Here is a 17,726-nt window from a genome sequence, read left to right as displayed (position 1 = left end):
ATGGTATTTGTTAAGCTCATACTATGGGCCAGGGACTGTACTAAGCACTGGGGTAGATACACACTAATCAGGTTGGACCCAATCCATGTTCCACAGGGGGCTCACAATCTAAATCACCATTTTACATGACTTGCCCAAGGTGACACTGCAGACAAGAGGCAAAGCTGGGATTAGAACCCAGGCCCTCCGACTTCCAGGCCTGTGCTCTTTCTACTGGGCCACCCTGCTTCTTCTGTTTTATGCTACTGAGCATATTCGTAGTGAGGTGCAGCACAAACCGGGAATACTTCTGTGAATTACAGCCCAAATCCAAACTCAAGATTACTTCTACCCATTCCCTCCACATAGAAGCTACCCACCCTCACTCTCCCTAGACCAAAAGTTCAATAGGGGCCAAAAACACGTCTGCTAATTCTGTTGCATTGTGCTCTCCCAAGCAGTTAATACAGTACTGTGCGCATAGCGCTCAATAAATTCAGTCGCATTTATTGAGTGCTTACTGTGTGCAAAGTACTGTACTAAGTGCTTGGGAGAGTACAGTATTAACAATAAACAGACACATTCCTGCCCATAACGAGCTCACCGTCTAGAGAGGGAGACAGACTTTAATATAAATAAATAATAAATAAATGCAATTGATTGATTGCTTTGTATTTATACTGTCCCCTCTCTCATCAAGCTCCTTTCCTTCTGTCTTGACCCCTAATAGGGGGAATCTCCCCTCTTCTTAGCTCACTTGGAGATAGAGTCCCCCAGATCTTTGAAAATGTATACATTCATCCCTAGCCTCAAGCAACCAAATCCTATCTATTGGAGTTGACAGCTACTGGATTTCTAATGACAGCACCCCAATTAAAATGTAAGTAAGATAAAATTAACTGCCCACGGTGGTCACTGATTTTTCCTCCCGCTTCTTTCCTCAAGTGTCTTCAGGCTTTTACGTCTCATCAGTAGAATCTCAGAGATGCTATTTCCCTCCTGTGTTGAAAGTTTTTCATTGGGCCAAGATGGAGAGAGACCATAACTCTATTGGAACTCATAGCCTCCTCTCTTTATCTCTTTCCAGAATTATTTTTCAGTCTCTTCTTTCCTTTTGCTTCTCTTTACCTCATTCCAGTGTCAAAGAAACTCAAGAAGTATTATCCTGATAATGTGGGGTTATTATTGTTTGGTTTTCTAAATGATATTTGTTAAGCATTTACTGTTGTAAGAGCTGGGGTAGATACAGGTTTATTAGGTTGGACACAGTTGGACACAGTGCCACCCAGAGCTCCTAGTCTCTTTCTTCGCAAAGTGAGGCAAGGACCCCCTTGATGTGAGCATGCTGTACAAATACAAGGTGCAATTATAAAGAGGAAAAAACTTGAGTTTTCAAGAGCTTCCGGGAGTGCTCGTTGGCAAAGCAAAGTTCAGCGAGAAGCAAAATCACATTTCAACCTGACTGTTATTCTGGATCCAGTGGATGGTGATCATGCTAATTCTGTTGCATTTTGTACTCTCCCAAACTCTTTGTATGTGCTCTGCACATATCATTGATTGATTAGAGCAAAAGCAACATTTCCCTTAGCATAGGGCTCAATCAATCCGTCAATAGTATTTACTGAGTGCTTACTCTAATACTGCACTGTACTAAGTGCTTGGAAGAGTATGAGTTAGTAGGCAAGATCCCTGGCCTCTAGAGGCATATCATCTAGCCAAAAAAACTTAAATAAATTACAGGTAAGGGGAAGCAAGAGTTCAAAAATACATCTATAGGTGCTGCAGAAGGAAAGTGTGTATCAAAAGAGGATCTAAATCGGCAGGGGGATTCAAGTGCCGTATTTTGTTGTCTTATGCTGTCGAGTTGTGTCCGACCCATAGCGACGACGTGGATACATCTCTCCCACAACGCCCCACCTCCATCTACAGTCATTCTGGTAGTGGATCCAGAGAATTTTCTTGGACAAAATCCAGAAGTGGTTTACCATTGCCGCCTTCCGTGCAGTAAACTCGAGTCTCTGCTCTCGACTCTTTCCCGTGCCGCTGCTGCCCAGCATGGGTGAGCTGTGACTTGTAGCAGATTGCCTTCTACTGGCTAGCCACTGGTCAAGCTAGGAATGGAATGGACAGGCCTCTGCTTGACTCTCCCTCCCATAGCTTAGACTGGTAGAGTACTGGAAACTCTCCAGGTGTGACTCCAGGTGTGCCTAGGTCCAGGGAAATGTTGAAGTGGCACAAGTAGGGGAAATAAGGTGGGGAGACAGAGATTAGTCTGGGTAGCCCTCCCAGAGATATGATTTTAGAGGGACTCAGAAGAAGGGCAGAATAGTGGTCTCATATTTATAATAATAATGACAGTATTTGTTAAGAGCTTACTATGTGCCAGTCACTATACAAGCACTGGGGTGGATACAAGCAAAGTGAGTTGGACAAAGTCCCTGTACCATGTAGAGCTCACAGTCTCAAACTCCAGTTTACAAATGAGGGAATTCGGGCCCAGGGAGGAGACGTGACTTGCTCAAGGTCACACAGCAGATAAGTAGCAGAGTCAGGATTAAAAACCCATGATCTGATTCCCAGGCCCATGCTCTGTTCACCACTTCATGCTGCTCCTCACGTAGGGGAGGGAACTTGAGGCAGGAAGGAGGGCGTGAACAAGAGATCAATGGGGAGAGAAATGAGAGCAAGGCCCAGTGAGTAAGCTGGCATTACAGAAGCAAAGCCTCTGGGCTGGGTTGTACTGGAGAGGAGAAAGGATAAGTACCGAGGAGAGAGTTGTCTGTGTGCTGTTTTGTAATGAAACACTAAAATAGTTCACAGTTAAAAAAAACTCTAAGAAGACAGCCTATCTGAATAGTTGAAGCAGCAGCATGGCCTAGTGGAAAGAGCATGGGCCTGGGAGTCAGAGGACCTGGGTTCCAATTCCGCTCCATCACTTGTCTGCTGTGTGATCTAGGCAAGTCACTTCACTTCTCAGGGCCTCATTTACCTCTTCTGTAAAATGGGGATAAAGACTGTGAGCCCCATGTGGGACATGGGTTGTGCCTAACAGTCTCTGCTCCCTAGGGGCTCCTGTCCCTGTTCTGGGAAGCCCTGTCCCAGAAAAGGGACAGTGATTGGAGGAAATAAGTCCAATCCCTAGACCTCTTGCTAAGTGGAAACATACCATTAGCAGAAAGCCTTCCTTTTCGATGGAGATAATGGCAGGAAAACAATAAAGAGAAGAAAATCAGATTCTGCCCTTCTGACAAAATCCTTCCTTTGCACCTGCTGGCATGTTCTCACCTGGGACAGCAGCTGCCATTCCTCACCTGCCATTGATTCAGCTCACACTGATTTCCCCAAAAGCTAAAGACTTACCTCCAAATTAGGGGTAATTGGTGGCAACCCATTTCTTTTTCCCCATAAAAATAATCTTGCTTCTTCTTATAAATCCTGAACTTTCTCTCCCCTGAGTTTCTTGGAGGTGTTGAGACCAGGCTGTTGTAGACTCTGCTGCAAAGCAAGGAAATACCCTCATACAGCTCTTTGAAAGTCATATTGACAAATCGTAGCCATGATGAAACGAGCTAGGTTTAGTGCTCTTATCCTAGTGAGAGTATTAGGAAAGAATTTCACGGTAGCAGTTAGAGGACTTTCACCTTGGCTAGTTGTGCACTCCAAATCCTTGACCCCGTCTTTGCTGACCGGTGCTTGGAGTATGTATCTTATCATTCTAACCGAAGAAGCATCTTGGTTTGAGGGTGTCCTCTGGAGATGGAATTGAAGGATTAGAAGTAAGAAGTCATGGCCAGTGCATTACAGAGTCCAAACAGCAAGCCTTCCTGTGGCCAAAAATATCTCCATAGTCCTGCAGGCCTAATCTTGCAAGAAAATTGGTCAATTTAGGCAGGGTGGTGTGGGGGGAGCTGGGGGCAGGAGCAGAGGAAAAGGATAGAAATGAGGAGGAGTTGAAACTTCCAATTTGGCCACCACCCTTGCCATCACCATCCTCTGCTGTGATGATGATAGTAGTAATAGGAGGAGGAGAAGGAGGAGGAGGAGGAGGAGGAGGAGGAGGAGCGTGGGCCTGGGTGTCAGAGGACCTGGCTTCTAATCCCAGCTTCACTACTTGTCTGCCCTGTGACCTTGGTAAAGTCACTTAACTTCTCTGTGCCTCAGTTACCTCATCTGCCAAATGGGGAGTCAATCCTGTTCTCCCTCCTACTTAGACTGTAAGCTGCCTTGTGTGGGACCTGATGATGATGGTGTGTTTACCCCAGGGCTTAGTACAGTGCCTGTCATATAGTAAATGCATAACAAATACCATTATTATTAACATCATTATTATTAGTGGTAGAAGTAGCACTTATGTACGTATCTGTAATTTATTTACACATTTATATTAATACCTGTCTCCCCCTCTAGACCGTGAGCTTGTTGTGGGCAAGGAATGTTTCAGTTTATTGTTACATTGTACTCTCCCAAGCAGTTAGTACAGTGCTTTGCAAGCAATAAGCGCTCAGTAAATACAATTGAATGAATGAATGAGTGTCCACTGGGTGTAGTGAGCTGTTCTAAGCCCTTTGAAGGGTCAACAGGAAGAAGAGACATGTTCTCTGTCCACAAGGAGCGTACACTCTAACAGGGAGATCAACATAACTATATTTACCAATTGTGTAATTTACCAGCAGAATAAATTATTGAATAGATAATTGAATGAACGTATATACACAATAGACTGTGAGCCCATCATTGGGCAGGGATTGTCTCTATCTGTTGCCGAATTGTACATTCCAAGTGCTTAGTACAGTGCTGTGCACATAGTAAGGGCTCAATAAATACTATTGAAGTGCTGAGGTTTGGAACGAATACGTAAGTGCTAGAGATGGCTGATGAGATAGTAGTATTTGTAATTGGGTTTATCAGGTGTGTTCTAGATGAAATCCAATCAATCCATGGTATTTATTGAGCAGTAAGCACCTGGGAAGTGGCATGGTGTAGGGAATAGAGCACGGGACTGGGAATCAGAAGGTCATGGGTTCTAATCCCAGCTCCGCCACTTGTCCTCTGTGTGTTTATGGGCAAGTCACTTCACTTCTCTGTGCCTCAGTTACCCCATCTATAAAATGAGATAGTGCCCCACGTGGGACAGGGACTGTGTCCAACCCTATTGGCTTGTATCCACCCCAGCACTTAGTACAGTCTCTCACATATAGAGTCTCTCAGTCCTCTTCCCCCTCTACTCCCTCTGCCATCCCCCCTTTACCTCTCCGCAGCTAAAGCCTCATTTTCCCCTTTTCCCTCTGCTCCTCCACCTCTCCCTTCCCATCCCCACAGCACTGTACTCGTCCGCTCAACTGTATATATTTTCGTTACCCTATTTATTTTGTTAATGAATTGTACATCGCCTTGATTCTATTTAGTTGCCATTGTTTTTATGAGATGTTCTTCCCCTTGACGCTGTTTAGTGCCATTGTTCTTGTCTGTCCGTCTCCCCCGATTAGACTGTAAGCCCGTCAAACGGCAGGGACTGTCTCTATCTGTTGCCGACTTGTTCATCCCAAGCGCTTAGTACAGTGCTCTGCACATAGTAAGCGCTCAATAAATACTATTGAATGAATGAATATAGTGATTGCCTTACAAATACCATAATTACTGTTATTATCTTATTATTATTATTCTTTCATTCAGTCCTATGTATTGAGTGCTTACTGGGTGCAGAGCACTGTAGTAAGCAATTGGGAGAGTACAATACAACAATAAACAGACACATTCCCTTCCCATAAAGAGTCTAGATTATTATTATTATTGTAATTATTATGATTATTATTAAAGAAAGCAAGTGACATAATCCCTGCCCACAGTGAGCTTACACTCTAATGGAGGAGACAGACATATTTACAAAGAAATGAAAATCATTGGATAAATATAATGCATAAGTGCTGAGAATGAGTGTCAGTACAGTGTGTATATAAGTTCTCCCCCCTTCTAGACTATGAGCCCATTGTTGGTTAGGGATTGTCTCTGTCTGTTGCCGAATTGTACTTTATAAGCAGTTAGTACAGTACTCTGCACTCAATAAGCGCTCAATAAATATGATTGAATTAATCAGTTAGTTCTAGACCAGTCCTTAACCAATATGAACAAAACGAAGATCATTCATTCTTTAGGCAACAGTACTGAAATTGCTGGGGACAATACAAAGAAGCCAAAATGAGGAACACTCTTCCCTCATATAACCATCACCCCACTTTCCATCTTGAATCCTGAAATTTTAAGTGAAAGGATTCATAAGGAGTCTTAGTTTTAAGTTTGGTCTGGAACAGGGCTCCCTAGAGATCAGGCATACTTCTGTGGAGCAGAGACTGTCATCCAGGTGTTCTGGCATCTTGTCAATAATCCATAAATATTAAAGGATGATGCAATTTGGGGTTCTGGGAATTCAGCAAGGAAGGCTTGTTGGAGGAAGAGGGATTTTGGGAGGGCTTTGAGGGTGCGGAGAGGGAGGTATGAGCTTGGGGAGCAGTGTACAGTCTTCCGCTGCCCCTCTGACTAAATTCCAGCACTTCTACAGAGGCAAAAGCCACCCACCAGTGCTGCCCCACCCAGCAGTTGGGCTAACAATAATAATAATTGTGGTATTTGTTAAGCGCTTACTCTACTATGCACTAGGGTAGATACAAACAAATCAGGTTGGACACAGTCCCCCAAAGTAACACAACAGACAAGTGGTGGAGCCGAATTAGAACCCATGAACTTTTGATTCTCAGCCTATGCTCATTCCACTGCAGCATGCTGCTTCTCTTAGCGGGCTAATAGAGTTCCACATGGGGCTCAAAAAGTAAGTAGGAGGGAGAACAGGTATCGAATGAGAAGCAGTATTAGTGGATAGAGCAAGGGCCTGGAAATCAGAGGACCTGTGTTCTAATCTCGGCTCTGCCACTTGCTTCCTTTGTGACCTTGGACAAGTCACTTCTCTGTGCCTCAGTTACCTCATTTGTGAAATGGGGATTAAGACTGTGAGCCTCATGTGGGATGTGGACTACATCCAACCTGATTAGCTTCTACTGCTTCCAGTGCTTAGAACGGTGCCTGGGACATAGTAAGTGGTTAACAAATACCTTTAAAAAGAATTTCCCATTTTACAGGTGAGGTAATTGAGGCTCAGAGAAGTGAAGTGACTTGTCCAAGATCACACAGCAGGTAAGTGGCAGAGCTGGGATTAGAATCCAAATCCTCTGACTTCCAGTCTTGTGCTCTTTCCACTAGGTCTTGCAGCTTGGAAATGGCTTTTTAGGCCTAAAAATGCCAGTTTGGGCCCAGCTGTGACCTGTGACTGTGCAGTTCAGGTGGTGCTGGTGTTGGTTGGCTGTGGCGGGCACCCAGCATGGTGAAATAGTAATAATAATGATAATGACAGTATTTGTTAAGCACTTACTATATGCCAGGCACTGAACTAAGCAAAATCATGGGCCTGGAAGTCAGAAGGTAATAGGTTCTAATCCCGGCCGTGCCACTTGTCTGCTGTGTGACCATGGGCAAGTCATTTCACTTCTCTGAACCTTAGTTACCTCATTTGTAAAATGGGGATTGAGACTGTGAGCCCCACGTGGGACAGGGACTGTGCCCAATCCAATTTGCTTGCGCCAACCCCAGTGCTTAGTACAGTGCCTGGTACATAGTAAGTGCTTAACAAATACCACAATTATTATCTACCCCAGTGCTTAATACAGTGCTTGGCATATTAGTAGGCACTTAAATGCCACAAATATTATTATTTTCAGCCTGTCTGGGAACATGCCATCCAAATGAACCAGAAACACCTAGCCTCAGCAGCCAGCAGAAAGTAGGCAACAACAATTGCTGCTGCTGCCTTTGTCCTCACAATTATAAGGTTCTGCCTATCACTAAAGTACCCTCAACCTCCCCAAACTCAAGACAGAACTCCCCACACTTTGACTCTCCCAAAGAGCACGGGCTTGGGAGTTAGAGGTCATGGGCTCAAATCCTGGTTCAGTTGCTTGTCAGCTGTGTCACTTTGGGCAAGTCACTTAACTTCTCGGTGCTTCAGTTGCCTCATCTGTAAAATGGGGATTAAGACTGTGAGCCCCACGTGGGACAACCCGATCACCTCGTGTCCTCCCCAGCGCTTAGAACTGTGCTTTGCACATAGTAAGTGCTTAAATGCCATAATTATTATGATTATTATAACTGACTTTGGTATGTAGCCCTATTTCCCATAACTCCCCACTCTTGCTGTTTGCTTCAACCAGGTAAATCTCCTCTTCACATGACTCTCCCTCTTTCAGATCACTGCCCACCCCATTCTCCCTGCCCACATTGTGCTCACTCTTTCTCTTCTCTCTTTCATCCCAAACATCTAAAACATTTTTTCCATTGCCCCCTTCCCAGATTAACTTCCACTGACTCTGGTTGCTCCAATTCCTCCGACTTCCTTAACAGCCAGGTACTTTACTTCTGTAATTATGTTTACGCCTTTTATGTTCTTTGTCTCCATTTCTTGTGTTTTACCACTATTGAAATATTTATATACGTAATTTATCTTGGCTCTTCATTAGAGAGTAAACTCCTTGGAAGCAGACATCGTGTCTTATTATTTCTTAGAAATTTTCCACAGCTCCTCATGCAAATGTTATGCAAAAAAGGGCACTTAAATAATACTGATGAATGAACTAATACATCCACAAGCGTTTTTTTTTCTTTGTTAGAAACCCAAGGGCCATGTTTTCTTACTAAAAGCATATGGGCAGAAATTGTTACTGAACAGTGGCTTAGGAAACCATCCTGATCCCCTAGTTTGTCTGGCTTCCTAGATCCCTGGATTGTCACCAAAGCACACCTGCAGTTTACACATGCTTCCCCCTCAGGGCTTCCTAGCTCCCTTTAGATGACAAGCAGGAAACTCTGGCGTTCTAATGAAGTATATTATTATTAAATATATTTTGCTAGTAAATGCCTCCATTCTCCTTTTCTCCCTCCTTCCCTCCCCCCAAACACACATTAGATACAAACAATATAAATTAGATCATGTATTCAGTGGCCATCTTTAGTTTCCAAAAGTCTGATCTGGGTCTTTTGGAATGGTTTGATGCTTAAAGAACAAGTTGTTGCTACTGAGGATACGAGGGCTGACTGGCCATGTCACTGTGACTAGGAGAAGGAAATTGTTCATTCATTCAATTGTATTTTTTGAGTGCTGTGTGCAAAGCAGTGTACTAAGTGTTTGGGAGAGTACAGTGCAACAATTAAAAGATACATTCCCTGCCCCCAACGAACTCAAAGTCTAGAGAGGGAAACAGATATTAATATACATAAATAAATAAATTACAGATATATATATATCTAGATAGATAGATAGATAGATAGATAGATAGATAGATAGATATGCTGTGGAGCTGGAATGGAGGGTGATTGAAGGGAGCAAGTCAGGACAACACAGAAGAGAGTGGGAAAAGAGGAGAGGAAGGTTTAGTTAGGGAGGATGCCCAATCCTTCAATAAGGCTCTGAGGTGAGGGAGAGCAATTATCTGTCTGATATGAGGAGGAAAGATGTTCCAGGCCAGAGATAGGATGTAGGCGAGAGGTCGACGGCAAGATAGACGAGATCGAGGGTGCAGTGAGAAGGTTAGCATTAGAGGAACGAAGTGTGTGGGTTGGGTTGAAATAGGAGAATAGCGGGCTGAAGTAGGAGGGGGCAAGGGGATGGAAGGCTTTAAAGCCGGTGGTGAGAAGTTTCTGTTTGATGTAGAGGTGGATGGGCAACCACTGGAGTTTCTTGAGGAGTAGGGAAACATGTTCTGAACGTTTTTGAAGGAAAATGATCTGGGTGGCAGAGTGGAGTCTGGACTGGAGTGGAAAGAGACAGGAGGCAGGGAGGTCAGCAACGAGGCTGTTATAATAATTGAGGCGGGATAGGATAAGTGCTTGTATTAATGTGGTAGGAGGGGATGGAGGGGAAGGGGTGGATTTTGGCGATGTTATGAATTGGGGATTGGACTATCGGGGAGAACTTTAGACCTGAAAATCCTAAACTCTGGAGAATGGTGCCGCATGGCCTCGTGGAAAGAGCACAGTTCTAGGAGTTAGAAGACTTGAGTTCTGATCCTGTCTCTGGTACTTGCCTATCACGTGACCTTGGGCAAGTCATTTAATTCCACTGCGCTTCAGTTTCTTTGTCTGTAAAATGTGGATAAAACACTGTACTCCCTCCTTCTTAGACTGTGAGCCCCATGTGGGACAGAAACTGTGTTTGATCTGATTGTATTGTATTCATTCAGTCATATTTATTGAGTGCTTATTGTGTGCAGAGCACTGTACTAAGCGCTGTACTACAGCGCTTAGTACAGTGTTTTTGGTACGTGGTAGGCACTTCATATCAATAAAAATGACTGAGAACTTTCTGAGTGCAAAACACTGTAATAATAATAATTATGGTACTTCTTAAGCACATACTATGTGCCAAGCACTGTTCTAAGCACTGAGGTAGATACAGGGTAATCAGGTTGTCCCACATGGAGCTCACAGTCTTAATCCCCATTTTTCAGATGAGGTAACTGAGACACAGAGCAGTTAAGTGACTTGCCTAAGGTCACACAGCAGACAAGTGGCAGAGCCAAGATTAGAACCCATGTCCTCTGACTCCCAAGCCCGTGCTCTTTCCACTAAACCATGCTGCTCTCTACAGAGTTGGTAAACACATCCCCTGCCCATAACGAGGTTACTCAATATTTCTTCTTATTATTGTGATTATTATAATTATTAGGCTTGAAGGGATGGTGTAGGTGGAAGCCAGGAAGGATATATCCTTGTTGGCAGAGAGACTGAGCTACACAGAAAGTGGATTTACTAAAGAATGAGGACCGGTGATGGGAGAAGTGCAAGACAGGAAAAGTGAAAACAATAATGCTTTGATAGAGCTAGGTGAATTGGTGAAGGATGAGATAAAGGTAGAGGAGAGAAGATAGAGGTAGAGTTGGAAAGATGAATAGAGGGCTTGTTGCTGGGGAAGCTGGATGAACTAGAAAGGGTGTGGTGTCGAGAAAAAGTTGATTCATCAGAGGAAGCTTTTTACTCAGAGTAAACTTACACGGCAACGGTGGACAAAGAAGTTGAAAATAATGATTGTGGTATTTGTAAAGCATTTTCAGTGTGCTGATTGTTGAGGAAAATACAAGATAATCAAGCTGAGCCCAGTCTCTGTCCCCAACTTGGGGCTCACGGTCTGAGTAGAAGGGAGGAGGATTTATTCCCCATTTTACAGACGAGGTAACTGGGCATAGAGAAGTGAAGTGACTTGCCCAAAGTCATACAGCGGGAAAGTGGCAGAGTCAGGATTAGAACCCAGGTCCTCTGACATTCAGGCCTGCGTTCTTTCCAGAATCAAGGAGGCCAACATAGTCTTGAAGAGGCTGTGCGGCAATGTGGTATCAAGCTGCAAACCAAACTAAAAGTCTACAGATCTGTAGTGTTGTCCAGCCATATCTACAGCTGAGACCTGGACTCCCCTCAGATGCCACCATATCCAACTCCTTGAGCAGTTCCATCAGTGTCACTTTACAGGTCATCCTCAACATCAGATGGCAGGAAAGGATCTCAAACAAGCGAGTCCAAGAATAGTCAGTCTTCTAATCCGCAAGCTGGGCTCACCTCAACACAAATGCTTTGGGTGACCCTTGGGGTAACCAAGCAACAACCAAGTCTTAGAACAAAGTAAGTTTCCCAGAATGGAGGCTGGGATCACCTCAGGACAGATGCTTTGGGTGACCCTTGGGATACCCAAGCAATAACCAAGTGTTAGAACAAAGTCAGTCTCCCAGAACGGAAGCTGGGCTCACCTCAGTACAGATGCTTTGGGTAGCCCTTGGGATACCCAAGCAACAACCAAGTCTTAGAACGAAGTCAGTCTCCTAATTTGGAAGCTGGGCTCACTTCAACACAGATGCTTTGGGTGACCCTTGGGATACCCAAGCAGGTGCTGTACAATGAACTTTAATTGGGAAACCAAAGCAAAGAGACAGGGTAAACGATCTAAGAGTACTGTAAAAACGAAACATCAGCATCCCAGTTGTAGGTTGGAGTCAATTGCTGAAGATAGACGAGCATGGTACGCTGTAATCAGGAAAGAAGCTCTGTAAGGATTGTGAAACAGGATGAAAGAGAGGGAAAGAGAGCTCCGGGAGGTGCAAGTAAGAATGGAAACACAACCAAGGTCAGCCTTTGTATGCACACCAAGTAGCCGGGATTGTAGATCCTGCATTACCCTTTTCAGGCATTGGGAATATTTCACCATCAACTGTGAGCACAGAGGATAACTATATATGAACCAAAAGCAAAGAATGGATGAGAAGGTTTTAGGGAGAAATTCTGCCTTGTCCTAGGGCATGGGCAGAAACTAGATTTAGAGCTCTTCGGTGATATAAAAGGATTTGTTCCTGTTTTTATTTTTCAGTTGGGTCAACAAAGGGACACTCATTTTGCACACTCATTTCGCTCTAAGGAAATGAAGAATTGTCCAGCTGCTAATGATACAGCACATTAGCTGTGATAACAGCCTTCCAGTGGGGGAGAAATATGTTTTAGTAAAAAGTGTTCTCCTAATAGGCAGTTAATAATTCCCTGGTGATCCTGAAGTCGGGGGAATTTGTAAGCAAAGTCATTGGCTCTGCAGATGGAAAGGTCAGATCCATCATAACCAATCCATTTCCAGCCTTCTTAGACAGACCCTCAGTAAACTCCGGGCTCCCCAGATAAATGGGTACAGTTCATTCACATTCATTCACATTCACGTTCATTCACATTCAATCGGTTTTATTGAGTGCTTACTATGTGCAGAGCACTTAACTAAGCACTTGGGAGAGGCAGTTCTGATCCTTCCAGTTGCCCTGAACAGATCTTATATACAGAAGGAAATCCAAATTGCCAAGCATGGGAGCTTGTTTTTTGGGGAGTTTTTTTGTTGGTTTTTTTTAGTCACTTGGCTTCTCTGTGCTTCAGTGCATAGTGTAGAGGATAGAGCACAGGCCTGGGAGTCAGAAGGTCATGGGTTCTAATCCTGCCTCTGCCACTGGTCTGCTCTGTACCCTTGGGAAAGTCTCTGTGCCTCAGTTACCTCAACTGGAAAATGGGGATTGAGACTGTGAGCCCCACATGGGACAGGGACTAACTCTAACGCAACTTGCTTGTATCCACCCCAGCGCTTAATGCAGTGCCTGGCACATAGTAAGCACTTAATAAATACCACAATTATTGTTATTATTATTACCTCATCTGTAAAACGGAGATTAAAAGCCCTTTCTCCCTCCTCTTTAGACTTTGAGCCCATATGGCACAGGGACCATGTAGGGTCTTTTTTCTTACCGTATTCGTAAGTGCTTACTATGTGCCAGGCACTGTACTAAGTGCTAGAGTAGATAGAAATTTATCGGGTCAGACACAGTCCCTGTCTCACATGGGGTTCACAGTCTTAATCCCTATTTTACAGATGAGGTAACTGAAGCACAGAGAATTGAAGTGACAGTGTTTCGCACATAGTAAGTGTTCAATAGATAAGACTGAATGAGTGAAAAGTATCTGCCTTTCCTCTCCCATCCATACTTTCTCAAGGCCAAGAACCTGAAGGTGGCTTCCTAGGGGAACTCACTAGTAGCTCACATAATAATAATTGTAGTAGTTGTTAAGAGCTCACTATGTGCCAAGCACTGTTCTAGGCACTAAACACTGTTCTAAGCACTGAGCATGATACCAGAGGAGCCCGTAACTGCCTTTCCATCCTGCAAAGGAAACAAATGCCGCCTGGGGAGCTTAGGATGGATGACCTCCTCTAAAATGTGGGCAGAACATTAGGCATTGTATCTGGCTCTGACTTTATCAGAGCAACAATAGTAATGTAATTTAAGTTCTTTTACTGATTTGCATTCATTCAGTTGTATTTATTGAGCATGCATGCAGAGCACTGTACTAGGCACTTGGAAAGTACAATTCAGCAACAGAGACAATCCCTACCCAACAATGGGCTATATGTGCCAAGCGCTGTACTAAGCTCTGGGGCATATAGATAATATTTAGACTGTGAGTCCCATGGGAGACAGGGACTGTGTCCAACCGGATTAGCTTGTATCTACCACAGAACTTAGAATCGTGCCTGGCACATAGTAAGTGCCTAACAAGTACCACTTTAAAAAAAAAATCATTAGATTGGACGTAGTCCCTCTCCAAAGGGCTTATAGTCTAAGTGCTGTGTAATGCGACTCCTTGGGGTTGACTGTCACTCCAGTAAACAGATGAATCTCCTTGTGGAATTACACTTTTTATTTGCCCATACAGACACCCACGTCAATAAGGAGGAATCTCTTCCCTAGTGCCCACCTCTTCCCTCATGTGCTGAACTAGAAGATTCTATAAAAGGCTAAACATCACTCTCTCCTCGGGGAAGTCCGAAAAAAAAACACAACTCCCCTCTGTTGCACACTGGCCTCTGGACGGACACTCGTGCAAATTCCAAAACTCTCTGTCCCTTAGGGTGCATCTGCCATTCCCCTCGCTTGAGGTGATTTATTTCAAAATGCCAAAATGATCCATAGAACTGTAGAGAAGGCCCAAAGAGAACACTGATGCTATTGTTGCCTGTCTAGTTGTTTTGTTTTGTTGTCTGTCTCTCCTTTATAGACTGTGATTCTGTTGTTGGGTAGGGATTGTCTCTACCTGTTGCCAAATTGTACTTTCCAAGTGCTTAGTACAGTGCTCTGCACACACTAAACGCTCAATAAATACAAATGATTGAATGAATGAATGAATGAACTTCAGTTGAATTGCACTATTTCCACTCTGGAGAGCTTGGAAAGGGTGAGGAAGCGTGTGGCTATTTGCAGGGAGAAGAACCACTGCAACAGGCGGGGGTATCCCAGTAACTGCTATTCCTAGTGACAAATCGGTGGACATGGAAAACTTTCCAGAAGCACGTGTGCCTTCTCAACTCCATGTCATTCCAGGGCACAGGGTTTGCCCAGTAGCCGAAGTGACTTTCTTTTCTCCCTCTGCTCTTTCCGACAGTGGTCCTAGAGCAGACCGAGAACCAAACCGAAAACCTACCAGCTCTTTCTTTCTCTCCCCACTACAGCTGAAGCTTTCCTTCACCCTGGACCAGGAGACCGGCATGCCCCAAGGTTGTTACATCTACCAGTACCAGGACAGTAACAAGTAAGTGACAGAAACCGCAGTCAATGAACACCCATTCCAGTAGGGAAACTGAAGCAGCACCAAATGATAAGCATCGGGGGTTGTGAGCCCCTTGTGGGACAGAGACATTGTCCAGCCTGATAACTTGTGTCTAGAGAAGCAGCATGGCTTAGTGGAAAAAGCCTGGGCTTGGGAGTTAGAAGTCGTGGGTTCTAATCCCGGCTCCGCCACTTATCAGCTGTGTGACCTTGGGCAAGTCACTCAACTTCTCTGTGCCTCAGTTACCTCATCTGCAAAAATGGGGATTAAAAAGTGTGAGCCCCATGTTGGTCAATCTGATTATCCTGTATCTACCCCAGCGCTTAGAACAGTGCACTGCACATAATAAGCGCTTAACAAATTATTATTACCCCAGCACTTAGAACAAAGTTTGGCATGTAATAAGGGCTTAACAAATGTAATGATAATAGTGATGTGGCTGCACCCTGTCTCACAAAATGCAGGTGATACTTGTTATCTAGAGTAGAGTCTGGAGTGTGTGTGTGTGTGTGTGTGTGTGTGTGTGTGTGTGTATGATGGGGAGTGAGAGGGGGACAGAGGGGAACCTGAGGAGGGCTCGGTTGTGGAAGAAGAGGATCACCTGACATGGACTATCCTGCCAGTCTCCTTTCTCCCTGACACCCAGGTATTTTTAAGGGGGCAAACCTATAATGTAGAACTGAATATTTCATTTGAAACAGTTCAGCTCTCCCTTCTCCCTCCCTCTCCTCCACCTCCCTTACCGAAGCATGCACATGCTGATTCACTTTGTGGCTTTTGCCACTTTATGGTTTCTGTAATAGAGGGCTGACGACCGCACTCCATATTTACAGGGCTTGTTGTGATATCTTAGCTTGTGTGTGTGGTAGTTGGAAGAGCTCTGGAAAGCAAAGTAAGGACATGGCCAGTTCTGGGTATTTTAGGAGACTTTCAATCTCTGATTTCAGTGAGCAGTTGGCACCTGACTGTTTTCCTATCAGCTCTCCTCCTCTTCATCCCCCTAATGGCAAATTTCCCTCCTGGAGCTGCGGTTTCCTCTCTTTGATCCAGTCCCAAAGTTTACCCCAGGGGGGACTGCAAGGGCTGCAGAATGTGAGAGTGAGATGTGGGGAAGGAACTTCTATGTCCAGAGTGTTTCCGAGACCTGTAGCCCTACTAAGACGTGGCATGGAAACATGGAACCATAGTAGTGGGGACTTGAATCTCCATTGCCAGTAATTCAAGGTTTCTTCCCTGCAGCCATACCAGAGACAGATAACCCGGGGCAAAAAGAGGTTCAGGACCTGGTTCATTCATTCATTCAGTGGTGTCTATTGAGTGCTAGTATGTGCAGAACACTGTACTAAGCACTTGGGAGAGTACAGTTTAATATAGTTGGTAGACACAATCCCTGGCCACCAGGAGGTTACAGTCTATGGGGGAGAGGGACATTAAACAAAATTAGAGACTGGGGAAATGGCAAAGTATAAAGATATGTACATAAGTGTTGTGGGGCTGAGAGTGAGGTGAATATTCAAGCGCTTGAAGGGTACAGTTCCAAATGCAAAGACGATACAGATGTGAAGGTGAGTGGGGAAATGAGGGCTTCGTTTGGAAGGCCTCTTGGAGGAAGTGTGATTTTAGGAGGGCTTTGAAGGTGGAGGGGGCACATGGGCAAGGGGTCAGTGGGGATCTCCCCACTGGTTGACTGTTGACTGTTGATGGTTGACTGTCAAGATCAAAGTACAGTGAATAGAATGGCATTAGAGATGGGAAGCATGTGGATAGGATGTAGGAAATCTATAAGGTAAGGCCAGAGGGATGAGCTGATTGAGTGCTTTAAAGCCAATGTTAAGGAGTTTCTGTTTGTTCCAGAGGTGGATGGGCAACCACTGGAGGTTTTTGAGGAGTGCAAAGATGTGGACTGAATGTTTTTTTAGAAAAGTGATCTGGTTAGCACAGTGAAGTGTGGAATGGAGTAGGGGAGACAGAGAGGTCAGCGAGGAGGTTGATACAATAGTCAAGGAGGGATTTGGTAAGTGCTTGGATAATTCATTCATTCAGTTGTATTTATTGAACGTTTACTGTGTGCAGAGCACTGTACTAAGTGCTTGGAGAATACAATTCAGCAATAGAGACTATCCCTGCCCATACCGGGCTTACAGTCTAGAATGGGGGAGAGCTAGTAACAGTTTGGATGGAAAGGAAAGGATAGCTGGCAGGAACGAGAACTGACAATAGAAAATAGAACTGAACTGAACTGAAGATAGAACTGACAGGATTGGGTGACAGATTGATTATGTGGTTTGAATGAGAGAGATGAACCAAGGATAATACTAAGGTTTTGGACTTGTGAAACAGGGTGGGTGGTGGTGTTGTGTATAATGATGGAAAAGTCAAGAGGGCGATCAGGTTTGGGTCGGAAAATGATGAAGTTATGTTTTGGACATGTTAAGTTTTAGGTGTCAGTGGGATATCCAGGTAGAGATGTTCTCCAAGGCAGGAGGAAATGTGAGGCTGTAAAGCGGAAGAGAGGTCAGGGCTGGAGAGGT

At 44.4% G+C, this 17,726-nt stretch overlaps 1 protein-coding gene across 2 annotated transcripts in view; it reads left to right on the top strand.

Moving 5' to 3' along the window:
* Positions 1–17,726, top strand: part of DIS3L2 (DIS3 like 3'-5' exoribonuclease 2) — a 450,189-nt gene that overhangs the window by 375,030 nt on the left and 57,433 nt on the right. For both annotated transcript variants that reach the window (XM_029065889.2, XM_029065897.2), the window contains exon 14: positions 15,098–15,177. In XM_029065889.2, coding sequence (XP_028921722.1) covers positions 15,098–15,177 — 80 coding nt within the window. The remainder of the gene's footprint in view (positions 1–15,097; positions 15,178–17,726) is intronic.

Source organism: Ornithorhynchus anatinus, chromosome 1 (genome assembly GCF_004115215.2).
Source record: "Ornithorhynchus anatinus isolate Pmale09 chromosome 1, mOrnAna1.pri.v4, whole genome shotgun sequence".
Classification (NCBI taxonomy): Eukaryota; Metazoa; Chordata; class Mammalia; order Monotremata; family Ornithorhynchidae; genus Ornithorhynchus; species Ornithorhynchus anatinus.
The sequence above is the reverse complement of the archived record's forward strand: the minus strand, read 5'-3'. Positions and strand labels throughout refer to the sequence as shown.